Genomic DNA, 26,631 nt, shown 5'->3' with positions numbered 1-26,631 from the left:
TATCTCTCTCTCTCTCTCTCTCTCTCTCTCTCACACACACACACACACACACACACACACACACACAATATTCTGCTTGACCCAGGGAAAACTCTACTTTGAATATGTTTATCTCCTTCTTTCCAGATGAGGGGTCAGGTCCTAATATCTGTCCCCTGAGTTCTATTGAGTGAGGTCAGGACCTGCTCTGGAATCAATAATACAGATTTGACACTTTTAAAAGTTCTTGTTTCTTTAGAATATTGTTACCCAATAGAACTCCCTATGGTGATAAAATACTTCTGCATTCTCCAATGTGGTACTGACAAGCCAGCCTTCTATGGCTATTGAGTGGTTGGGACATGGCTATTATGATTGAGAAATGGAATTTTAAATTTTATTTGGTTTTAATTTAAATAGACACAGAACTAAATGGCACCCACATTGGACAGTGCAGATCTAGAAAGATCAAATCCAGGGACTATGGGCCTTAATTTTTTTCACCTCAACTCATTTTTTTCCTCCCTTCTAGGGAGGTTGATGGTTATCTCTACTTCCCCTCTATGAAGCAGTAGAGTAGAAAGAACAACCCTGTGGGGACATGGAATGCTCACTTTCACATCCTGACTTAGTCACTTAGGATCTCCTTGGCCTTGAAGTTGCCTCTTAACTCCTCTGACTTTTTATTTTTCTGATATGTCCAGTGGGCTTAACTACACCAAAGCCTTAAGTTCTTGATAAACTAAGTAAACATAATATTATAGTCATTTGTAAAAAGGTAGTTTTCTTTTCCTTTCCTTTTCATCTATTCACCCAAACATCCATGTCTTTCTTTTATCTTTTCCTCTTCCTTACCTTCATACAAATAGCTGAAAATTACCCTCTGAAATGTGCTATGTGGCATTGGGAATCAAACCACTGATAAGTCATTCATTCAGCAAACATATAATAGAGTTCTGCTCCACACTAGCCTTGGACATATCTCTTATCCTCAAAGTGTTCTGCTTTAGACTGGCATCTGAATCACCTGGGGGCTTGTTAGAAATACAAAATCTTTAGCTACACTTCAGACCTACCAAGTAACATTCTGCATTTTAACAAGGTTCCTATTTGACTTACATTATATATTAAAGTTTGAGGAGCACTGCTATAAAATGCTAGCTGTCTTGTAATGGCATAGGGTCTGTCTGATATTTACCTGACAGCTGAGGGATGCTATCAAGATCTAAGTTGGGTCATATCACTCCTCTGCTCAAAACCATATGACGGCTGACAATCTCTCCTTGAGCAAAAGTCAGTTTCTTACTATTACTTACAAAGTCCTGTGTGAGCAACATATTCTTACCTCTATGACTTCATCTCCATCACCTTTCCCATATTCGGTCCCTACTCCAGACACTCTGGTCTCTTGCTGTTCCTAAAAAAAAATGTCTGGCATGCCCCTTGCAACAGATTTTGGACTGGCTTTTCTTTCTGCCTAGAGCACTCCTGCTCCTGATATCTTCATGGTTCCCATTTCCACCTCCTTCAAGTCTTTATTCAGATATCACCTTCTCCTTGAGATTTTCCTTGAACTTTCTATTTAAAATTGTAATTGTACTGTCCTTCCCTCTTTCCTGCTTTATTTTGCTCTATTTTACATATTACTAGCTGACATATTGTATGTTTTGCTTACATGTTTTCCTTATTGCTCTTCTCTCCTATAGAGTATAAATTCCATGAAGGGCAGGGGATTTTACCTGTTAATTTACTGATATTTCCCTAATACCTAGCACAGAGAGGATCATTGCAAAGTAGACTGCATCAAGATCTCCAGCTCAGAGAGAAGCCACAGACTGCTCTTCTCTGAATCCTCCAGAACACACTGTCTCCTCCTCTGGAGAGGAACCTAGCACAGTTCCTGGCACATGGCACGTGCTCAGTAAATACTGTTGGAAGTTAAAATTAAATACAAGGCCTCTAAGGGGGTAAGATGGCAGAGGGGTAAGGGACCCTATTTCAGTTGGTCCCCTGGATTGAGCTGGATATCTACCAGAGCTCTCTGAACACCCATGAAATCAGCCTGAGATGTAAGATTACACACTTCTGGATCTGTATGGGGGCAGAGGCTCATCAGTTGAAAGGTACAAAGGACAGAGTTGGAATTGCACAGACAGATATCAGAGAATAAACAGAAGGGTGAGGGAGCCACCAGAAATGAGCCATTGGAAAGTAATACCCCAATGTGAAAGTGCTCCTGCCTTTGTGGACCAGCTATAGCTTGGAGAGACCAGTGGCTGCAAGATGGAAAGGGACTGATAACAGCACTCAAACAGAACAAAGGGACTTAAGGGAAAATTCTTGGGACCAGGTAGCCACAGGCGCAGACCTAAGCCTACTGACCTGGGACCAGCCACAGCTGCTGCCCACCCATGCTTGAGAGGATCCAGCTGAACATGAGTCCTGGGAATGGCAGCCACTAGGACTGGGCTCACCCAGACAAGTATCACTTGCGTTTTTGATGGCACAGGGCTACAGAGACAAGCAGGGGCCTCAGATGACCACTGAGAGGGTCACTGAGGGTGCTCACTGCCTGTGGGAGTCTGCAGTATTCAACAGGGCTTGCGGAGGTGGAGACAGTGTGTTCTGGAGGATTCAGAGAAGAGCAGTCTGTGCCTTCTCTCTGAGGCAGAGATCTGGGTGCAGACAGTTTACTTTGCTCTGACTCTCTCTGAAAAGGCATGGAAAGCCACCAAAGAACAAAAGCCTCCAGAGAACAAAAGCCCATAAAACTGATTTCCATAGAGCCCAGCCCCTTGATAGGGGGCAGGGCAACTCCACCCAAGCAGGATAGACTGAAAAACAACACCGCAGGCCCCTACCTCAGAAGACATGCTGAAAGAACAAGAGGACGACAAACACAGGGTCCCCCGTAAAACTGTAAAAACCCAATACCAGGGGAAAAGAGTATATTAAGCTACTGGTATTGCCTCATAGACTATATTTCTTAGAGAAAACGTTTGTCTTTCTTTTTTAAAATTCTTTCTCATGATTCTTCTTCTTTTTTTTTTTAACCCACTCACCATTTCAACTAGATGTTCAATAAAACATATTCCATAATAACATTTTTACTTGAAGTTTTTCATATATATAATGTTCTTCTTTTTTCTTTTTTAATATATAGATAGATAGATACAAGCTTCAGTGTAGTGCTTTTTTCCCTACTCAATACTATCTTTATATATTTATACACCAGTTTTAGTTATCCTTATCTCTGGAAAGTTGAGTTCTTTAACAAAGATAACAAGATATACCCAGGAAGAACTGAAATACCTTTCCTTGCCCACATATCGGGGATTATAACCAGCCTCCCTTCACACCTCCCCTATTTATTTTTTATTCTTTTGTCAGTCTTTTTGTGTATTTGTTTGCTTTTGTTTTTGTACTTTATAAATCTTACACTTGGGGCTCATTTGGGCTGTTTTTTTTTCTTTTTCTTTTGTTGGACTTTTGTTTTGTTTGTTTTGTTTTTGTACTTTATAAATCTTATTCTTGGGGCTTATGTTGGCTGGATTTTTTTTTTCTTTTTGGTGGTAACATTTGATTGCTCTGAAACCTCCCAGGGTGCACTTTGCCTGGATAGTGATTGTTATTTTTAGCTGTGCATCACCTCAACCACAACTCAACAGAATGACAAGTAGGAGGAATTCCCAACAAAGGAAAGACCTAGAGACAATGGCCTCTCCAGCAGATCTAATGGATGGATATGGATCTAAGCAAGATGTCAGAAATAGACTTAGTGAGGCTAGAGAAAGCTATTAATGGCAACAGAGATTTGTTAAGGGCAAAAGTGAGAGTAGATCTGCAGAACTTAAAAATGCTATCAATGAGATCAAATCTAATTTAGATACTCCAACAGTTAGGGTAAATGAGGCAGAAGAATGAGTTAGTGATCTTTAAGACAAACTGATAGAGAAGGAGGATCAGGAGGAGGCCTGGAACAAGCAACATAAAGTCCATGAAAACAGAATTAGAGAAATTGATGACACCATGAAACGTTCCACTGTCAGAATTACTGGGATTCCTGATGGGGTGGAGAGAGAGAAAGGACTAGAACATATACTTGACCATATAGTAGCTGAGAACTTCCCTAATCTGGGGAATGAAACAATTGATTGTGTTCTAGAGGCAGACAGGACAGCCTCCAAAGATCAATGAGGGCATATCAATCCTCTGCATGTGATGGTAAAACTCAAAAATCTTAGAACCAAATAAACCATTTTAAGGGCAGCAAGGGGGAAGATATTCCTTACATACAGAGGGAGGAACATCAGAATAACATCAGACCTGTACAGAGACCTGGCAAGCCAGAAGGGGCTGGCAACACATATTCAGGGTAATACATGTGAACAATATGCAGCCAAGAATTTGTTATTCAGCAAGGCTGTCATTCAGAATAGTTGGAGAGATAAGAAGCTTCCAGAACTGGCCCAGAATGAAAGAATATACGACCACTAAGCTGGCCTTGCAAGATATATTAAGGGAGTTCTATAAAAGCAGAAAAAAACCCAAGAGTGATACAGAACAGAGATGTAAAGAGACAATCTATAGAAAAAAGGACTTCATGGCAAAATGATGAAAAATCCTATCTGTCAATAGTCACTCTCACTGTGAATGGCCTAAATGCTCACATAAAATGGCACAGATAGTAGACTGGATGAAAAGACAGGACACATCCATATGCTGTCTACAAGAGACTCATTTTGAACCTAAAGATACATCCAGATTGAAAGTCAAGGGATCTTTCATGCCAACAGACTACAAAAGAAAGATGGGGTAGCAATTCCCATATCAGACAAACTAGATTTTAAGATAAAGACAGTAGTAAGAGATACAGAAGGACAATATATCATTCTTAAATTGTATATCCAACAAGAAGATGTAACAATTGTAAGTATCTATGCCCCCAACATGGGAGCAACTAACTGTTAACCAAAATAAAGAGACATATTGATAATGTTAATTGTAGGAGATCTTAACACTCCACTCAGCGATAGACAGATCAACTCAGCAGAAAATCAAAGAAACAAGAGCTTTAAATGACACACTGGACAAGATGGACCACATAGATATATACAGAACATTCCACCCTAAAACAACAGAATACCCATTCCTCTCAAGCACGCATGGAACTTGCTCCAGAATAGACCACATACTGGTTCACAAGTCAGGTCTCAACCAGTACCAAAAGACTGAGTTTATTCCCTCCATATTCTCAGACCACAATGCTTTGAAACTGGAACCAACCACAAGAAAAAGTTTGGAAGAAATTTAAATACTTGGAAGCTAAAGACCATCCTGCTCAAGAATGTTTGGATCAATCAGGAAATCAAAGAAGAACTTAATCAATTCATGGAAACCAATGAGAATGAAGACACATTGATTCAAAACCTATGGGATAGAGCAAAGGTGGTCCTAAGGGGGAAAAACATACCCATCCAAGACTTAGTCAAAAAAATAGAAAAATCTATTTCTATTTCTACATAGAATACACAAACTATCTTTAAATCTTAAAGATCTAGAGAATCAACAACAAATTAAGCTTAACCTAGGCACGGGAAGGGAAATAATTAAGTTTAGAGCAGACATCAATGAATCAGAAACCAGAAATACAGTAGAACAAATGAACAAAACTGGAAGCTGGTTCCTTGAAAAATTTAGTAAGTTTGATAAGCCACTGGCCAAACTTATCCAAAAGAAAAGAGAAAGGACCCAAATTAATAAAATTATGAACAAAAGGGGGAGATCATGACTAACACTAAGGAAGTGGAAACAATCATCAGAAATTATCAATTGCTATGCCAATATGTTAAGAATCCTAGAAATGGCTGCATTCCTAGAAATCTATAAACATCCAAGACTGTAAAGGAAGAACTTGACAACCTGAAAACACCAATAACTAGTAAGGAGATTGAAACAGTGATCAATAACCCCCAAAACAAGAGTTCAGCACCCGATGGATTCCCTGGGGAATTCTACCAAACATTCAAAGAAGAAATCATACCTGTTCTCCTGAAGCTGTTTCAAAAATATAGAAACAGAAGGAAAACTTCCAGACTGTTTCTAGGAGGCCAGCATTATTTTTATCCCCAAACCAAGCAAAGACCCCATAATAAAGGAGAATTTAAGACCCATATACCTGATGAATATGGATGCCAAATTTCTCCACAGGATCCTACCTAATAGGATCCAAGAATACATTGAAAGGATTATGCATTGTGACCAGGTGGGATTTATCCCTGGGATGCACGAGTGCTTCAGCATTCATAAATCAATCATGTGGTAGAACACATAAATAAGTGAAGAGACAAGAATCATATGGTCCTCTTAATTGATGCAGAGAAAACATATGACAAAATACAGCATCCTTTCCTGAATAAAACTCTTCAGAGTATAGGGATAGAGGGAACATTCCTCAGTTTCATAAAATCAGTCTATGAAAAAACCACAGTGAATATCATTCTCAGTGGGGAAAAGCTGAGAACCTTCCCATTGAGATCAGGAACACGACAAGGATTCCCACTCTTCCTGCTATTGTTCAACATAGTATTAGAAGTCCTAGCAACAACAACCAGAAAACAAAAAGAAATAAAAGGTGTTTAAATTGGCAAAGTAGAAGTCAACCTCTCTCTCTTGGGAAATGACATGATACTTCATAGGGAAATCCCAGAAGTCTCCAACCCCAAATTACTAGAACGTATACAGCAGTTCAGTAATGTAGCAGGGCACAAAATCAATACACAAAAATTGTTTGCTTTCTCATACATGAAGAATGAAACCACCAAAAGATAAATTAGAGAATCAATTCCATTTACAGTAGCACCCAAAACCATAAGATATCTCAGAATAAACCTAAGGAGGTAAAGTATCTGTACTCTAGGAACTAGAAAACACTCATAAAAGAAACTGAAGAAGACATAAAAAGATGGAAAAACATTGCATTCTCATGGATCAGAAGAATATATATACTCTGTATTCTAGAAACTACAGAATACTTATGAAGGAAACTGAATAAGACTCAAAAATTTAGAAAAATGTTCCTTGCTCATGGATGGGAAAAAATAAACATCATTAAAATGACTTTGCTGCCAAGAGCAATCTATATTTTCAGTGCCATCCCAATCAAAATACCAACAGCATTTTTCAAAATGCTCAACATTGGCTACAGCAACTTATTTCAAGACATGTCTCCAAGGGAATCTCAGTAGCTCAGTTGGTTAAGTGACTGCCTTCAGCTCATGCCGTGTTCCTGGAGTTCCAGGATTTTGTCCCCCATTGGGCTCCCTGAGAGCACTTCTCCCTCTGACCTTCTCTCCTCTCATGCTCTCTCTCTCTCATTCTCTCTCTCCCACAAATAAATAAAATCTTTAAAAAAAAAAAAAAGACAGGTCTCCACAGGCAAGGGAAACAAAAGCAAAAGTGAACTTTCAGGAGTTCATCAAGATGAAAACCTTCTGCACAGCAAAGGAAATAGTCAGTAAAACAAAGAGATGACCCACAGAATGGGAGAAGATATTTGCAAATGGCACTACAGACAAAGGGCTGATATCCAAGAGGTATAAGAAACTTCTTAAACTTAACACCCCAAAATGATAATCAAGTCAAAAATTGGGCAGAAGTCGTGAGCAGACACTTGTCCAAAGAAGACATACAAATGCCTCATAGACACATCAAAAAGTGTTCACCATCATTAGCCATCAGGGAAATTCAAATCAAAACCATATTGAGATACCACCTTACACCAGTTAGAGTGGAAAAAGTTGACAAGACAAGAAAGAACAAATGTTGGAGAAGTTGTGGTGAAAGGGGAACCCTCTTACACTGTGGGAATGCAAATTGGTGCAAGTATTTTGGAGGAAAATAGTGTGGAGGTTTCAAAAATAGAACTATGTATGACCCAGCAATTGCACTACTGGGTATTTACCCCAAAGATACAGATGTAGTGAAAAGAAGGACCATATGCACCCCAATGTTCATAACAGCAATGCCCACAATAGCCAAAATGTGACAAGAGCCAAGATGCCCTTCAAAAGATGAATGGATTAAGAAGGGATGGTCCATATATACAATGGAATATTATGCCTCCATCAGAAAGGATGAATACCCAATTTTTGCATCAACATGTATGGGACTGAAAGAAATTATGCCAAGTAAAATAAGTCAAACAGAAATAGCCAATTAGCATATGCTTTTACTTATTTGAGGAAGATATGGTATAGCATGGAGGACATTAAGAGAAGGGAAAAATGAAGGAGGAGAAATCAGAGTGGGAGAAGAACAATGAGAGACTGTGGACTCTGAGAAACAAAATGAGCATGTTAGAAAAGAAGGGGCATAGGGGAAATGGTGATCCTGTGGTTGGGTATTAAGGAGGGATTGCATGGAGCACTGGGTGCTATATACAAACAATGAATCATGGAGCACTACATCAAAAACTAATGATGTACTGTATGTTGAATAACATAACACAATAAAAAAAATAAGATAAAATATAGTTGCTTACATGCATGTATTATCTTCAGCAAAGTATATTTACATCTTGTGCCATGTGATTTTCCAATAGGGCAGATGATATTAGCCTTATTCCTATTTTCTAGAGTAACAGACTTAAGTCTCTAATGTACAAAATTACCTTTTCAGAGTTCTCACTGGCACTGGCCCAGTAGAGTCCTTTCATCTTAGAAGGATCTTTCGTTCTCAACTTCCAAACATCTTGGCCTCTTCTTATAGGTCACAAGCTCAGTATAGCAACAGAGGTATTTATCCTTTCTGATGGCTGAGTAGTATTTCATTGTATATGTGAACCACATTTTCTTTATCCATTCATCTGTTGAAGGACATCTTGGCTCCTTCATAGTTTGCCTATTATGGATATTGCTGCTATGAACATTGGAGTTCATATGTCCATTCCTTTCACTATATCTGTATCTTCAGGGTTCATACCTAGTAGTGAAATTCCTGGGTAGTAGGGTAGCTCTATTTAACTTTTTGAGGAACCTCCATACTGTTTTCTAGAGTGACTGGAACAGTTTGCATTCCCACCAGTGGTGTCAGAGGGTTCCCCTTTTTCCACATCCTCGCCAGCATTTGTGGTTTCCTCTCTCATTAATTTTTGCCATTCTAACTGGTGTATAGTGGTATCTCAATGAGGTTTTTATTTATATTTCCCTGATAACTAGTGATATTGAACTTTTTTTCATGTGTCTTTTATCCATATAAATGTCTTCTTTGAAGAAATGTCTGTTCATGTCTTCTGCCCATTTTTTTGACTTGATTATTTATTTTCTGGGTGTTGAGTTGGAGAAGTTCTTTATATATCTTGGATACTAGCCCTTTATCTGTAGTGTCATTTGGAAATATCTTTTCCCATTCCATGGGTTGCCTCTTTGTTTCGTTGACCATTTCCATTGCTGTTCAGAAGCCTTTTATCTTCATGAAGTCTCAAAAATTCATTTTTGGTTTTGTTTCCCTTGCCTTTGGAGACATGTCTTGAAAGTAGTGTGGCTGATGGTGAAGAGGTTACTGCCTGTGTTCTCCTCTAGGATTTTGATGGATTCCTGTCTCACATTGAGGTCTTCCATTCATGTAGAGTTTATCTTTCTGTGTGGTGTAAGAGAATGGTCGAGTTTCATTCTTCTGTATATAGCTGTCCAATTTTACCAGCACCATTTATTGAAGAGACTATCTTTCTTCTATTGGATTTTTTTTCTGCTTTTTCAAAACTTAGTTGACCATAGAGTTGAGGGTCCATATCTGGGCTCTCTATTCTCTTCTATTGATCTATTTGACCATTTTTGTGGCACTACCATGCTGTCTCGGTGATCATAGCTTTGTAATAAAGCGTGGAATCAGGCAACGTGATGCCCATGAAGCTGTGTTTTTCTTTTTCAACATTTCTATGGCAATTTGGGGTCTTTTTCATTCCATACAAATTTAAGGATTATTTATTCTAGCACTTTAAAAATGTCACTGAGGGGCACCTGGGTTGCTCACTGGGTTAAGCCTCTGCCTTCGGCTCAGGTCATGATCCCAGGGTCCTGGGATCAAGCCCTGCATCAGGCTCTCTGCTCGGTGGGGAGCCTGCTTCCCTCTTTCTCTGCCTGACTCTCTGCCTACTTGTGATCTCTGTCTGTCAAATAAATAAATAAATAAATAAATAAATAAATAAATCTTTTAAAATGTCGCTGATATTTTGATTGGGATGGCATTGAAAGTATAGATTGCTCTCAGCAGCATAGATATTTTAACAATGTTTATACTTCTGATTTTGAGCAGGGAATGTTTTTCTGAGTGTGTGTGTGTGTGTGTGTGTGTGTGTGTGTCTTATTCAGTTTCCTACTGTAATTTTTCTGTAGTTTCTAGAGTAGAGGTAATTTCCCTCTTTGTTTATGATTATTTCAAGTTATCTGAAGGTTGTTGGTGCTATTGTAAATGGAATGATTTCCTAATTTCTCTTTCTGCAGTTACATTGTTAGCATATAGGAAAGGAACTGATTTCTGTTCATTCATTTTGTATTCTGCCACATTGCTGAATTGCTGTAAGAGTTCTAGCAGTTTGGTGGTGGAGTCTTTCAGGTTTTCCACATAAATTATCATGTCGCCTGTGAAGAGAGAGAGTTTGACTTCTTCTTTTCCAGTTGGAATACATTATATTTCTTTTTGTTTTCTGGTTGCTGTTTCTAGGACTTGTAGTACTATGTTGAACAATAGTGGTGAGAGTGGGTATCATTGTAATGTTCCTAATGTTAAGGTAGCAGCTCTCAGCTTTTCCTCATTGAGAATGATGTTCACTATAGGCTTTTCATAGATGGATTTTATGAAATTGAGGAATGTTCCCTTAATCCCTATGCTCTGAAGAGGAGCATAATCATGAAAAGTTGCTATATTTTGCCAAATGCTTTCTCTGCATCAATTGAGAGAACCATGTGGTTCTTGGCTTTTCTCTTATTTATGTGTTTTATCACACTGATTGATTTATGAATGTTGAAGCACCCTTGCATCCCAGGGATAGATCCCATCTGGTCACAATGCATAATCCTTTTGTATTCTTGGTTCCTCTGAGCTAGGAGATCTTGTGGAGAATTTTGCATCCATATTCATGGGGATATTGTTTCATAATTCTACTTTTTATGGGGTCTTTGCCTGGTTTGGGGATCAGGGTAATGCTGGGTTCATAGAATGAGTTTGGAAGTTTTGCTTCTGTTTATTGTTGCAACAGCTTCAGGAGAATAGGAATTATTTCTTCCTTGAATATTTGGTAGAATTCCCTAAAGAATCCATTAGACCCTGGACTCTTGTTTTTTGGGAGGTTATTATTATTATTTTTTTATTCACTGCTTCAATTTCACTCCTGGTTATTGTTCTATTCAGGTTGTCAATTTATTCCTGTTTCCATCTTGGTTGTTTATAGATTTCCTGGTAGGCATCCATTTCTTCCAGGTTGCTTAATTTATTGGCATATAGTTGTTGATAATAATTTCTAGTAATTCTTATTATTTCCTTGGTGTTAGTCATGATATCTCCCCTTTAATTCATAATTTTATTAATTTGGGTCCTTTTTCTTTTCTTTTGGCTAAGTCCAGCCAGTGCTTTATTAATTCCTTCAAAGATCCAGCTTCCTGTTTTGTTGATCTGCTCTACTGTATTTCTGGTTTCTAATGCACTGATCTCTGCTTTAATCTTAATTACTTCTCCTCTTATGCATGGCTTAGGCTTTCTTTGCTCTTTTTTCTCCAGTTCTTTAATATCAAAGCTAATTTGTGTTTGGGATCTAATTTTTGAGTGAGGCTTGGATGGGTATTTATTTTCCCCTTCGGACCACCTTTGCTCTATCTGATATGTTTTTGGGTCAGTGTATCTCCATTCTCTTTGGTTTCCATTAATTGATTACGTTCTTCTTTGATTTCCTGGTCGACCCAAACATTCTTGAGCAGGATGGTCTTTAGCTTCCAAGTGTTTGGATATCTTCCAAACCTTTTTTTGTGGTTGAGTTCCAGTTTCAAAGCATTGTGGTCTGAGAATATCCAGGGAATAATCTCAGTCTTTTGGTATCAGTTGAGACCTGATTCATGACCCAGTGTGTGGTCTATTTTGGAGAAAATTCCATGTGCTTTCAAGAAGAATGAGTATTCTGTTGTTTTAGTTTGGAATTTTCTGTATATATCTATGAGGTCCATCTGGTCCAATGTGTCATTCAAAACTCTTGTTTCTTTGTTGATTTTCTGCTTAGATGATCTGTCTATTATTTAGAGTGGCATGTTAAGATCCCCTATAATTATTGTATTCTTATCAATTTGACTCTTTATTTTAGATTTTCTCAGTGGACAGACCCCTTAAGAATGATGTAGTGTCCTTCTTTATCTCTGACTACAGTCTGTAGTTTAAAATCTAATTTTTCTGCTATGAGAATCACTACCCCAGCATTCTTTTGAGGCCTGTTGGCATGAAAGATGTTTTTCCACCCCTTCACTTTCAGTCTGGATATATCTTTAGGTTCAAAATGCATCTCTGGGACGCCTGAGTGGCTCAGTCGGTTAAGCCACTGCCTTCGGCTCAGCTCATGATCCCAGGGTCCAGGAATCAAATCCCGCATCAGGCTCCTGGCTCAGCAGGGAGCCTACTTCTCTCTCTGCCTCTGCCTGCCACTCTGCCTGCTTGTGTGCTCTCTCTCTCTCTCTGACAAATAAATAAATAAATACACTCTTTTAAAAAATATGTCTCTTGTAGACAGCATATGGATGGGTCGTGTTATTTTACCCAGTCTTCAACTGGGTAAATGACTACCCTGTGTGATTGTATGGGATCATTTATGCCATTCACATTGAGAGTGATTATTGAAAGATAAGTTTTTATTGAAATCATATTGCCTGTGAAGTTCTTGTTTCTATAGATTGTCTCTATAAATTTCTGTTCTATATCACTCTTGTGTTCTTTCTCCTTTTGTGGAATAGCCCTTAATATTTCTTGGAAGACCATCTTGGTGGTCAGGTATTCTTTCAGTTTCTGCTGGTCTTTTCTCCCAGTCTAAGAGTTCCTTTCCATCCATTCTTAATGATAGTCTTGGTGGATAAAGTATCATTGGGTTCCTGTTCTTCTCATTTAGTACCCTGAATATGTCTTGCCAGCCCTTTCTGGTTTGCCCAGTCTTTGTGGAGAAGACTGACATTATTCTGACATTCCTCCCTTTGTATGTAAGAAATTTCTTCCCCCTTGCCACCTTCAAGATTGTTTCCTTGGATCTAAGATTTGTAAATTGTATTATATGTTGTGGCATCAGTCTGTTATCATTGAACTTGGCAGGGGTCTTCTCTGCCTCTTGTTTCCTACCTGAAATTAGAGAAGTTCCCAGCTACAATTTGCTCAAACATATCTTCTAGACCACCACCCCCCCCTCTGTGTCTCTCTCTACCCCCTCAGGGATCCTGATAATTCTGATACTGGAATGTTTCATTGAGTCACTAATCTCTCTCAGTGATTCCTTGCATTTTACTTTATTTTTGCCATGCTATCTCAATTTCCTACTTTTCTATCATCTTATCCCCTATCTCACTAATTCATTCTTCTTCTTCATTTACCATGGCAGTCAGAGTATCCAGTTTAGACTGCATTTCATTCATAGCATTTTAACGTTCCACCTGATCAGACCCCAGTTCTGCCCTTAGAGATTCTATATTGTGGTTAATATTTTTCTCAAGCCTAGATATGGCCTTGATAGTTGTTACTCTGAAGTCAATTTCTGACATCTTCTTTGTATTAATATCTATTCTGTTGCAAAGGCCACGGTGTCTGAATCATTCCTTTGTTGGGGGTTCCTCCTCTTAGTCATTCTATTGAGAGGTACATGAGGGAATTACAGAGTCCATTTTATTGACCATAAACCAAGCAAGATGCACCTGTTTGGGACCTTAGGGTTGTTGGCCTCTTGTTCTTCCAGCCTGTCTTCTGGGGAAGTGGCCAGTTGTGCTGTTACTCAGGCAACCCTGTTTGGCAGAGTTGCTCCGCCTCCATGGTGGGGAGTGGTGGATTTGGTGAAAACCATTTTGGGGGGATTTTTGTTCTCTGGTGGCTTTCCCTGGTGGCTTTCTACATCTCTTCTGAGAGAGTAGAAATTGCCATATCCAAACTTCTGTCTCAGAACAGAGTGATCACTGTCTATTTTCCGGAAAGCCCTCCAGGCCATACTGACTCTGTTTTTTGTCTGTGCTGCTAAAAACTGCAGCATCCTGGTGTGCACACCCCACAGCAGCACTCCCAGCCCTCAGTTCCAGGTCTAGGCATGTCTTTGTCCTGTGTGCTTCTAAAACCACAAGCCACCCCAGTTCTTACCTGCACTCCCAAAGCTCCAGGTTTCAGCTTAGGGGATGCCCTAAATTTTTTCCCTGCTGCTACTCATCTGTGAGCCTATGCCTGGTCCCCATCATGGAAGTATTTTGCTTTTCCAGTGCAAGATCATGGATGCTCCCTTCCCCTTCCATTTATCTTCGGATATCTGCCCACAGAATCACAGCTTCCAGATTCATACCTCAAGTCTAACCACCAGAGATAATCTGTTTGTAGAGATCCAGATGTATCATCTTACATCTCAGACTGATTCCATGGGTGTTCAGGATGGTCTCATAGATATCCAGTTCAATTGAGGGGACTGCTTGAAATAGAGTCCCCTACTCCTGACCGTCTTTTCCCCTACCCTCTCTTTATAACTTCCTAAGGAACTTCCATACTGTTTTCTAGAGGGGCTGCCCTAGCTTGCATTCTCATTAATGGTGTAAGGGAATTCCCCTTTCTCCACACCCATGCCAACATTTGTTGTTCCCTGTCTTGTTGATTTTAGCCATTCTAAGTGGCATAAGGTGGTATCTCATTGCGGTTTTGATTTGTGTTTCCCTGGAGACAAGTGATGCGGAGCACATTTTCATTTATCTGTTGGCCATTAGTATTTCTTTGTTTTTATTTTATAAATTTTTTATTTTATAAACATATAATATATTTATCCCCTGGGGTACATAGCACATACCCTCCCCAATGTCCATAACCCCACCCCCATCCCAAACCCCCTCCCCCCAGCAACCCTCAGTTTGTTTTGTGAGATTAAGAGTCACTTATGGTTTGTCTCCCTCCCAATCCCATCTTGTTTCATTTATCTTCTCCTACCCCCTTAACCCCCCATGTTGAATCTCCACTTCCTCATATCAGGGAGATCATATGATAGTTGTCTTTCTCCGAATGACTTATTTCACTAAGCATGATACCCTCTAGTTCCATCCATGTCATTGCATATGGCAAGATTTCATTTCTTTTGATGGCTGCATAGTATTCCATTGTGTATATATACCACTCTCCTTTATCCATTCATCTGATGATGGACATCTAGGTTCTTTCCATAGTTTGGCTATTGTAGACATTGCTGCTATAAACATTCGGGTGCACGTGCCCCTTCAGATCACTATGTTTGTATCCTTAGGGTAAATACCCAGTAGTGCAATTGCTGGGTCATAGGGTAGTTCTATTTTCAACATTTTGAGGAACCTCCGTGCTGTTTTCCTGAGTGGTTGCACCAGCATGCATTCCCACCAACAGTGTAGGAGGTTTCCCCTTTCTCTGCATCCTCACCAGCATCTGTCATTTCCTGACTTGTTAATTTTAGCCATTCTGACTGGTATGAGGTGATTTCTCATTGTGGTTTTGATTTGTATTTCCCTGATGCCGAGTGATATGGAGCACTTTTTCATGTGTCTGTTGGCCATCTGGATGTCTTCTTTGCAGAAATGTCTGTTCATGTCTTCTGTCCATTTCTTGATTGGATTATTTGTTCTTTGGGTGTTGAGTTTGCTACGTTCTTTATAGATTTTGGACACCAGCCCTTTATCTGATATGTCGTTTGCAAATATCTTCTCCCATTCTGTCAGTTGTCTTTTGGTTTTGTTAACTGTTTCCTTTGCTGTGCAAAAGCTTTTGATCTTGATGAAATCCCAATAGTTCATCTTTGCCCTTGCTTCCCTTGCCTCTGGCGATGTTCCTAGGAAGATGTTGCTGCGGCTGAGGTCGAAGAGGTTGCTGCCTGTGTTCTCCTCAAGGATTTTGATGGATTCCTTTCTCACATTGAGGTCCTTCATCCATTTTGAGTCTATTTTCATGTGTGTTGTAAGAAAATGGTCCAATTTCATTTTTCTGCATGTGGCTGTCCAATTTTCCCAACACCACTTATTGAAGAGGCTGTCTTTTTTTCCATTGGACATTCTTTCCTGCTTTGTTGAAGAAAGGTCTCAGGTACACAACCTAACCCTACACCTAAAGGAGCTGGAGAAAGAACAAGAAAGAAACCCTAAACCCAGCAGGAGAAGAGAAATCATAAATACCAGAGCAGAAGTAAATGAAATAGAAACCAAAAAATCAATAGAACAAATCAACGAAACTAGGAGCTGGTTCTTTGAAAGAATTAATAAAATTGATAAACCCATGGCCAGACTTATCAAAAAGAAAAGAGAAAGGATTTATTTATTTATTTGACAGAGAGATCACAAGTAGACAGAGAGGCAGGGAGAGAGATAGAGAGAGAGAGAGAGAGAGAGAGAGAGAGAAGCAGGCTCCCTGTTGAGCAGAGAGCCCGACGCGGGACTCCATCCCAGGACCCTGAGATCATGACCTGAGCTGAAGGCAGTGGCTTAACCCACTGAGCCACCCAGGTGCCCGATTATTTGGTTTTTTAGGTGTTGAGTTTGAGAAGTTCTTTATAGAACTTGAAGGTGAACCCTTTAGCTGTTAGGTCATTTGCAAATATCTTTTCCCATTTCATAGTTTGCCTTTGAGTTTTGTTGACTGTTTCCTTTGCTATGCAGAAGGTTTTTATCTTGATTGAGTCCTGAAAGTTCATTTTTGCTTTTGTTTCCCTTGCCTTTGGAGCTGTGTCTGGGAAGAAGTTGCTGTGGCCAAGTCCAATGATGTTGCTGCCTGTGTTTTCCTCTAGGATTTCTTGGACTCTTTCATCCATTTTAAGTTTATTTTTGTGTTTGGTGTAAGAAAGTCATCCTTTTGTATTCTTCTACATGTGGATGTCCAATTTTCCCAACACCATTTGTTGAACAGACTGCTTTTCCCATTAGGTGTTCTTTCCTGTTTTGTCGAAGATTAGTTGACCATAGAGTTAAGGGTCCATTTCTGCATTTTCTGTCTGTTTCATTGACCTGTTTCTGTTTTTATGCCAGTACCATGCTGTCTTGGTGATTACAGCTATATAATACAGCTTGAAATCCAGAATTGTGATGCCACCAGATTAATTTCCTTTTTCCACATTCCTTTGGCTATTTGGGGTCCTTTCTGTTTCCATACAAATTTTAGGACTATTTGTTCCAGCTCTGTGAAAGACATTGGTGGTATTTTGATAGGGATTGCATTGAATTCATAGATAGCTTTGGGTAGCATAGATATTTTAATAATATTCTTCCCATCCCTGATTATGGAATGTTTTTCCATTTCTTTGTTTCTTCCTCTGTTTCTTTCATAAGTGTTGTATAGTTTTCAGAGTATAGATCCTTTACCTCTTTCATTAAGTTTATTCCTAGATAAGTTATGTTTTTTGGCACAATTCTAAATGGGATTGGTTCCTTGATTTCTCCTTCTTCTGCTTCATTTTTAGTGTATAGAAATGTGTCTGGCCTCTGTTGATTTTATATCCTATATCAGCTCTAAATTTCTGTATCAGTTGTAGCAGTTTTTGGTGGAGTCTTTTGGGTTTTCTACATAGAGTTTCATGTCATCTTCAAGGAGTGAGAGTTTGACTTCTTCTTTGCTGATTTGCATACCTTTTACTTCTTTTTGTTTTCTGATTGTGTTGGCTAGGACTTCCAGTATTATGCTGAACAACATTGGTGAGCGTGGACATCCCTACTGTATTCCTTACCTTAGGGGAAAAGCTCTTTTATTTCCCCATTGAGGATGATATTCACTTATTTTTCCTATGTGACTTTTATGATACTAAGGTATGTTCCCCCTCTCCCTAGGCAGTGAGGGTTTTTTTTTTTTTTTAAAGATTTTATTTATTTACTTGAGAGAGAGACAGTGAGAGAGAGCATTAACGAGGAGAAGGTCAGAGAGAGAAGCAGACTCCCCATGGAGCTGGGAGCCCGATGCGGGACTCGATCCCGGGACTCCAGGATCATGACCTGAGCTGAAGGCAGTCGTCCAACCAACTGAGCCACCCAGGCGCCCGGCAGTGAGGGTTTTTATTAAGAAAGATTTCTTTTTTTCTGCAGCTACTTAGAGGATCATATGATTTTTAGATTCTTAAACTTTTTAAACATTTTTATTTATTTATTTATTTATTTATTTGCCAGAGAAAGAGGTGTGGGTAGGCAGAGAGGCAAGTGGTGGTGGGGGGGAGCAGGTTCCTTGCTGAGCAGAAAGCCCGTTGCAAAGCTCAATCTCAGGACCCTGAGATCATGACCTGAGCCAAAAGCAGAGGCTTTACCCCCTGAGCCATCCAGGCACCCCAGATTCTTAGATTCTTATCCTTTCTTTTAATTCCTTTTGTGTATCACATTGAATGTTTGGTAGATGTTGAACTATCCTTTCAGGCCAGGAATAAATCCCACTTGGTCATGGTGAATAATCCTTTTAATGCACTGTTGGATTTTCATGGCTGGTATTTTGTTGAGAATTTTCACATCCATTTTCATCAGGGATAATCCTTTCCAATGATGTCTTTGGTTTTGGGATCAAGGTAATGTTGGCCTTGTAGAATGAGTTTGCAAGTTTCCCTTCCATTTCTATTTTTTGAAACAGACTCGGAGGCGTATGTATTAATTATTCTTTAAATGTTTTCTAGACTTCTCCTGGGAGGCCATCTGGCCCTGAATGCTTGTTTCTTGGGAGATTTTTTTTATTACTGATTCAATTTCTTCACTGGTTATGGGTTTGTTCAACTTTTCTATTTCTTCCTCTTTCAGTTTTGGTAGTTTATGTTTCTAGGGATGTATCTTTTTTTTTTTCCAGTTGCCTAATTTGTTGGCATTTAATTGCTCATCATATTCTTCTAATGTTGTTGGTATTTCTGTGGTGTTGGATGTGTTCTCTCCTCTTTCATTTATGATTTTATTTATTTTCCCGCTAGATTTAGGCTTTATATGTTGTTCTTTTTCCAACTCCTTGAGGTGTAAGTTTAGGTTGTATGTTTGAGATTTTCTAGTTTTTTGAGAAAATCCTGTATTGTTATAAACTTCCCTTTTAGGATTGCCTTTGCTACGTCCCAAATTTTCTGAACTGTTGTGCTTGCATTTTCATTTGCTACATGTATTTTTAAAATTCTTTTTTTAATTTCCTGATTGAACCATTAATTCCTTAGTAAGATACTCTTTAACGTCCATGTTTATGGTCCTTCCATTTTTTTTTTTCCCCTGTGATTCACTTTAAGTTTTAATATTGTGGTCTGACCCAGTATATGATCTATTCTGGAGAATGTTGCATACACTCAAGAAGGATATGTATTCTGCTGCATTAGGTGAAATGCTCTGAATATATCTGAAGTCCATCTGTTCTAGGTCGTCCTTCAAAGCCCTTGTTTCTTTGTTGATCTTCTGCATAGATGATCTTTCCATTGCTGTGAGTGGGGTGTTAATGTTCCCTACTATTATTTTATTATTATTTCTTTTACTTTGTTGTTAATTGTTTTATATAGTTGGCTGCTCCCATGTTGGGGCATATATATTTTTAATTGTAGCTCTTGTTGGATAGACCCTTTTATTATGGTATAGTCTCCTTCTTCATCCCTTATTACAGTGTTTGGGTTAAAATATAGTTTTTCTGATATAAGGATGGATACTCCATCTTTCTTTTGATGTTCATTGCCATGATAAATTGTACTCCATCCACTCATTTTATTTCTTTTTTTTTTTAATGTTCAGTTAGCTGCTGTATAGTATATCATCAGTTTTTGATGTAGTGTTCAATGATTCATTAGTTACACCCAGTGCTCATCATAGCATGTATACTCCTTAATACCCACCACCATCCCCTCATTTTCTGGACATGCCTTTGGCTCTAAGATGAATCTTCTTTTTTAAAAATTTTTTTTATTTATTTATCAGAGAGAGAGAGGGGGAGAGAGCGAGCACAGGCAGACAGAATGGCAGGCAGAGGCAGAGGGAGAAGCAGGCTCCCCGCTGAGCAAGGAGCCCGATGCGGGACTCGATCCCAGGACGCCGGGATCATGACCTGAGCCGAAGGCAGCTGCTTAACCAACTGAGCCACCCAGGCGTCCCTCTAAGATGAATCTTCTTTAGCAGCACATCAATGGTTCTTTTTTTTTTTTTTTAAATCCATTCTAACATTGTGTTTCTTTTGATTTGAATTTTTACTCCATTTGCATTCAGAGTAATTATTAAAAGATATAATGTCACTGAATGCAATGGTTTTTCTCCCACCTCTGTTTTTATTTCATTTTGTTTTTCCTTACCTCTTAAGTTCCTGTTCCTTAGACTGTCTCTGTTTCTTTCTGGTCTTCTTTTTACTTTTGGGCTCTTTCTCTACTGAGTGAATCCCCTTTAATACTTCTTGCAGTGCTGGTTTAGTGTTCACAAATTCCTTTAATTTTTTGTCTTGGAAACTCTTTATCTCTCCTATTCTGAATGATAATCTTACTGGATAGGCGTGCCTGGGTGGCTCAGTCACTTGGGTGTCTGCCTTTGGCTTGGGTCATGATCTGGGGTCCTGTGATAGAGCCCAAGTCAGGCTCCTTGCTCCATGGGGAGCCTGCTTCTCCCTTTCCCACTCCCCTTGCTTGTGGTCCTTCTCTCTCTCTCTCTCTCTCTTTCTCTCTCTCTCTGTGTCAAATAAATAAATAAATAAATAAGATCTTAAAAAAGAGATTACTAGATAGAGTATTCTTGGCTGTAGTTTTTTTGTATTTCTAATGCAGAATATAGCATGCCAGCCCTTTCTGGCTTGTCAAGTTTCTGTTGAGAAATCTCTAGCTTGCCTGATAGATCTTCCCTTATAAGTTAAGGAGTTCTTTTGTCTTGTTGCTTTTTAGAGTTTTTCTTTATCACTATATTTTGCCAAGTTATTTACAATATGTCTTGGTGTTTTGTTGACTTTGTTGATATTGATAGGAGTTCTCTGCCTCTTCGACCTGAATGTTTATTTCCTTCCCCAAATTAGATATGTTTTTAGCTCTTATTTCTCAAAATTTCTACCCCCTTTATTTTCTTCTGGAACTCCTATAATATGAATGCTATAATGCTATAATGCTATGATGGTGTCACTATGTTCCCTCTGTATTCTCATGTAACATAATTCTTCTTTGTCTCTTTTGTTCAGATTCATTATTTTCGGTTATTTTGTTTTCTGTATCTGTAATTATTCCTCAGCTTTTCCAGCCTGGTGTTTATTGCATCAATCTTATGTCCAGTCTCAGTTACTGCATTCTTCATTTCTGTTTTCTAAATCTTTTTTCTCTGCAGGAAGTTCCTCTCTGAAATCTTCCATTCTTTTCTCTAGCCCAGTGAATATCCTTATGATTGGTACTTTAAATGTCCCATCAGGCTTTTCTTTTTTTCTTTTTTAAACATCTGTTTCACTTTGATCTCTGACCACAGCCTTCTCCTGTTATTTCATTTGGGATGATTTCCTACATCTTGGCATTTTGTCTAATTCTTTGCCTTCTTTGTGTTAGAAATGCTAGTTATGTGTCCTACTCTTGAAAATAATGGCTTTTCAAAGAACAGATCATCATGTAGTGTTCAGGGCCTGGTGCTTTAGGGAGTGTCTCTGGTATGTGCTTAGTGTCCTCTGCTGTTGTGTTTTGGCTGTGCTATCCTTCAGGGCAGTCATTTGCAATGGCTCTCCTTGCCTGCAGGGGACAGTGTTTGGTCCTTGGCTTGAGTATGGCTAGTTTTAACTAGGTGTCTGCTGGCCTCCTGGTTAAATGAAACCGGATACTACTTCCGTGAGAATTGAGGCCTTGCAGAACTCTCTGATTGGGAGACATGGTGTGGGCAAGGGTCTGTACCTGTCTTCTGCCCATTTCTTGACTGGATTTTTTGGGGGGGTGGTTTGTGTGTTGAATCTGATAAGTTCTTTATAGATTTTGGATAGTAGCCCTATATCTGATAAGGTATTTGCAAGTATCTTCTGTTATTTTTTAGGTTGCCTTTTAGTTTTGTTGACTATTTTCTTTGCTATACAGAAGCTTTTTATCTTGATGAAGTCCCAGTAATTCATTTTTGCTTTTGTTTCCCTTTCCTTTGAAGACATGTATAGCAAAAATTTGTTGCATCCAAGGTTAATGTGGTTGTTCTCCTCTAGGATTTTGATGAATTTCTGTCTCACATTTAGGTCTTTCATCCATTTTGAGTTTATTTTTGTTGATGGTATAAGGAATTGGTCGAGTTTCATTCTTCTGCATGCGGTTGTTGAATTTTCCCAAAACCTTTTGTTGAAGAGACCTAGACAGTCTTTCTAATCATCATATCTAATAGCTGTATCAATCTAAATGCACCAAAATATATTTATATCTAGCATTAGCTTTTAAAAAAAAGAGTTTTAAGAAAAATAGTTGACACAACACTCTAGAGTCCCCCCCATCTTATGGGCAGTTACATTTCTCCTTATATATAGTTAATATGCCCTTGCTACAACATATATAATCTAACAGAAAGAAAATGATGTTCTTGATAATGGCAATAAATAGTATATTTAGGGAATTAGGAAACTGCTTTGACATCTCTATCAGTTCTTTCTGTAACAGAACTCACTTTTTTCCTTCTTTTTTTCTGTTATATTCCCTAGTGGTGCTTAGCTCTAGCATCCCTGCTATACCTTGGGGATGTGATGCTAATTTGTTATTTCCCTGACACCTTTCAAATAGGAGCAGTGAGCAGAACTATTAGGTATTTCCTTAACTGGCTTCTCAGGAGATAAATGAGGTGTCCAAGCTGGTTTCTTATGTCTTCCAATATGGTTACTCACCAGTACCTACTATTTATGCAGAAATGACATGCTGATGTGACATTGTTACCATTTTTTTTCCAGCTGTGCTCACAGGCTTATCTTAGGGAGGAATACTGGGAAAGGGATGAGGAAATCTGTGCCCCTTCACCTAAGGTCAAAATGGAAAAGTTCCTGCCAGATGATATGCTCACTGCTTTCCTTTCTCCACTATGGCTAATACATTTCCAAAGGTGATAGGGTGAAAGAAAGAGAGATGGGGGGAAGGAGACAGAAACAAGCAAACTCTGGGAGTTGCATTCTGGCATGTAGTTTATTTTTCTGTCCCTTAGTCTAGGGATGATTACTAGGGAGGCAGAATTTCGGGAATTACTTCACTGAAAGAAGTAGCACTTAGGGTATTTGGGAAATAGAGGATATATTTCTCCTGGTCAGGAATTAAATATTAATAAATACAGGACATCTTGAGCATGTCAACCAAAGAGAAAACCAGCCATTAGTTAAACATCAACACAGGCACAGACTATTAATTTGCAAGTTGTTGAAAGACACATAGTATTTAATGGCTGAATTGGAAGGTGGGAAGTGATCATGGAAGTGAGATTTTGCTTGGTGTTGGTAAAGGGCATTGAAGTCAGGAATGAGAATTTTCCTGGGGTATGCCTAGATGATGGTTACATTGGAAGCTGTATAAAGAGGAGACAAAGTGGAGGTGTAGACAGTTGTTAGTCATTATAATGTTCTTCATTTGGACCCCAATTACAAAAATCATATTTAACTTTTAGATGAAAGTAAATGACCATAATTTAGTCTCACCAAGAATATTTTCATGCACTAATAATATCTAATGAACACAGTGGCCATTAGCAGTCTACACCAGTTGGTTCCGAATGGAAGTTTTTTTGTTTTTTTTTTTTTAATTCTTTCTTTCTTTTTCTACACTGACTTACACTGTGCCGCGAGTCTGGTTGTATTATCTTAGTACTCTCTTATCAGATCAAAAATCTCTTTTATTGAATTTACCCTTTTATCAATGGTTAGCTGTATTAATTCATATGTTTATTCACGAATGTGTCCTGAGTACTCACTCTGTTAAATACCATGCCCAGGCACTTGTGGACTTACTTGCCAAGCTCATCCAAATGATCTTTGCTGATCAGCTATCTTTAAGGAATGGTTTGTATTTGTTAATTCAAAGTTTTCCTAACTTAGCTTCTGTTTCCAAATTTTTGTCAATGTTATTAATACGATTTAGATTGGTCTTATAAGAAATGGGAAATTTTGAGATGTTAATGGATCTAGCTAAATCTAATAACTCCTAAAATGAGTAAAAAATATTTGTGTTTGATCAGCTTCTGAGAAAGGGCCCTATGGCTTTTTGGCTCCTTGTCATAGAGAATGGTGGGGAAAGCTCTATACTCTGGATTCTGCACTCTGAAGAAATTTGCTTGTGATGAAGCTTTCCTAATAATTCACTGGTAGAGGGACTTCCTTCTTTCAACCTCAATTTCCTCATATGAAAAATGGAAATGATTATTCTGTGTCAATTTCATAAAGTAGGAACCTTCTTAGTGCTTAATAAATGGTAAAGTTCCTGGATTCAGGAACATCCTCATCCTGGGCTTCTCCTTTGTTTGCAGGGCTACTTGAAGCAATGCCGGAAGAGAAGGGACATGTTCAGTGATGAGCAACTGAAAGTAATCTTTGGGAACATTGAAGACATCTACAGGTTTCAGATGGGCTTCGTGAGAGACCTGGAGAAACAGTACAACAATGATGACCCCCACCTCAGTGAGATAGGACCCTGCTTCCTGGAGCACGTAAGTATCTTCCCCTTGGAAAGGGGACAGGAAGAAATGGAAGAAGTTTATGAACTGTATGGTCATGCTCAGCTTCTTTTTCCTGTGGTGGGGATAGATTCCTACAACCCTGATGTAACCTTCTTGCCAGGGTGTGAGGACTGAGGAAGGTACTGAGGTTCTAGGACTTTTTCTTAGCCATTCCCTTCCCTTTTTCCTCTCCTTCAAGAAACCTAACAGTAGAATTTTCTTCACTTTCTTTATTCTGTACCTGCTGGGATCAGTTTCTATGGAACTTATTGTTTTGGAAACTACATGGACAAGCCAGGGATCTGAGAAGTATGAAAGTAGCATGAAAATAGACCCCTTTATGGCATTTAGAGGAGAACAATAAGGTAGAGGAAGTAATAAGTGTAGGAAAAGGGGTCATGTGACTTAGAGGAAGGAGCACTAGGAAACAGGAGAGCAGGGATTTGAGTCCTGTGTCTGTAATGACTGTCTAGGTAATTTGGGGTAAGTCCCTTACCTTCTTTGGGCTTCCTCATCTGGAATATAAGAAGCATTCATTGTACACTTCTGTGTTTCTCTAATTTTTTTGAGGGGGTTCATTCACAGGGGACTTAGTTGTTCTTCCAACTCTTCTCCTCTGCATAAAATATTCATTTTTAAAGAGGTGCACATGATACAAAATTATGTGCACATGATACAAAATTCAAATGACACAGAAAAGTGTGCAACTAGGAGTAAATCTTTTTGCAAATTCCCCATATGTTTGTTGGGGGACTATTTCATAAGACTGATCTTATGTTCAGTGATTTCTTAGAAAGATTCAAAGGAATCAGTATATAGTCACACTTGTGGTTATGATTTATTATAACTAAAGGATGCAAAGAAAAATCAGCAGAAATAAAAGGCACATGGCACAAAGTCTGGAGAAATCTAGGAACAAGCTTCCAAGATACCTCTCCCAGTGGAGTGACATAAGATACACTCAGTTCCCCTTGCAATGAGTTGTTACAATACATGTGAAATGTTTTCTATCAGGGAACTCATTAGGGAATCAGTACCCAAGATTTTTGTGGGGGCTGGTCATGTGAGCATGCTCTGCCTAGAATGTACCAAAGTTCCAGATTCTCAGATGAGAAGCAGGTGTTCAGCATAAGCCACATTGTGTATATAAACTGTGAAGGCATAGTGAGCCACTCATGTCAGGGAATGATGAGACCCCTCTTGAAATCCACATTCCAAGATACCAGCCAAGAGCCAATCTTCCAAGGAGGTCTTTCTAAGAATCATAGTCTCAGGCCTGATATGTTAACTTTTTCTGCACAGTATTTAAAATGGTTCAGTCATGTCAGAAAGCACCAGGGTAGTATTTATATGTATATGATATAGTGTTGACATGGTATCTTACAAAATATGTATGAAATAGTGTTTCCATATATATCCCAGGGAAATTCTTACAGAGGTTCATGAGGGAGCATTTGTAAGGCTGTTAATTGTATGGTGGTGTTGTGTGTGGTTGAGTACAATTAGAAGCAATTTAGTTATTTACCACCAGAAGATGAATAAAAAACATATAGGGGATGCTTACTGTAGAGTATTATGTTGCAAAGAACAGTAGACTAGATGTACGTAGTTAAGTAAATAACAGACTAGATGTATGTAACTTATAGCAATATATATAGATATCATAATCACAGTGTTGATTGGGAAATAGAATATAGAATAGTAGTTCTTTGTTGGAGCCTTCCCTGTGCATTGTGGTCTGTTTAACAGCATTCTTGTTCTCTACCCACTGAATGCCAGTAGTACCCCAGCACCACTGAGTTGTGACAACGAAAATGTCTCCAGACATTGTCAAATGTCACCTGGA

General features: G+C 38.8%; 1 protein-coding gene across 9 annotated transcripts in view; it reads left to right on the top strand.

Annotated features, from left to right (window-relative positions):
* The window catches only part of ARHGEF9 (Cdc42 guanine nucleotide exchange factor 9), a 213,002-nt gene that overhangs the window by 101,692 nt on the left and 84,679 nt on the right, over positions 1–26,631 (top strand). For all 9 annotated transcript variants that reach the window (XM_059157426.1, XM_059157432.1, XM_059157431.1 and 6 more), the window contains one exon: positions 24,597–24,776. In XM_059157426.1, coding sequence (XP_059013409.1) covers positions 24,597–24,776 — 180 coding nt within the window. The remainder of the gene's footprint in view (positions 1–24,596; positions 24,777–26,631) is intronic.

This window comes from Mustela lutreola, chromosome X, assembly GCF_030435805.1.
Source record: "Mustela lutreola isolate mMusLut2 chromosome X, mMusLut2.pri, whole genome shotgun sequence".
Lineage (NCBI taxonomy): Eukaryota > Metazoa > Chordata > Mammalia > Carnivora > Mustelidae > Mustela > Mustela lutreola.
The sequence above is the reverse complement of the archived record's forward strand: the minus strand, read 5'-3'. Positions and strand labels throughout refer to the sequence as shown.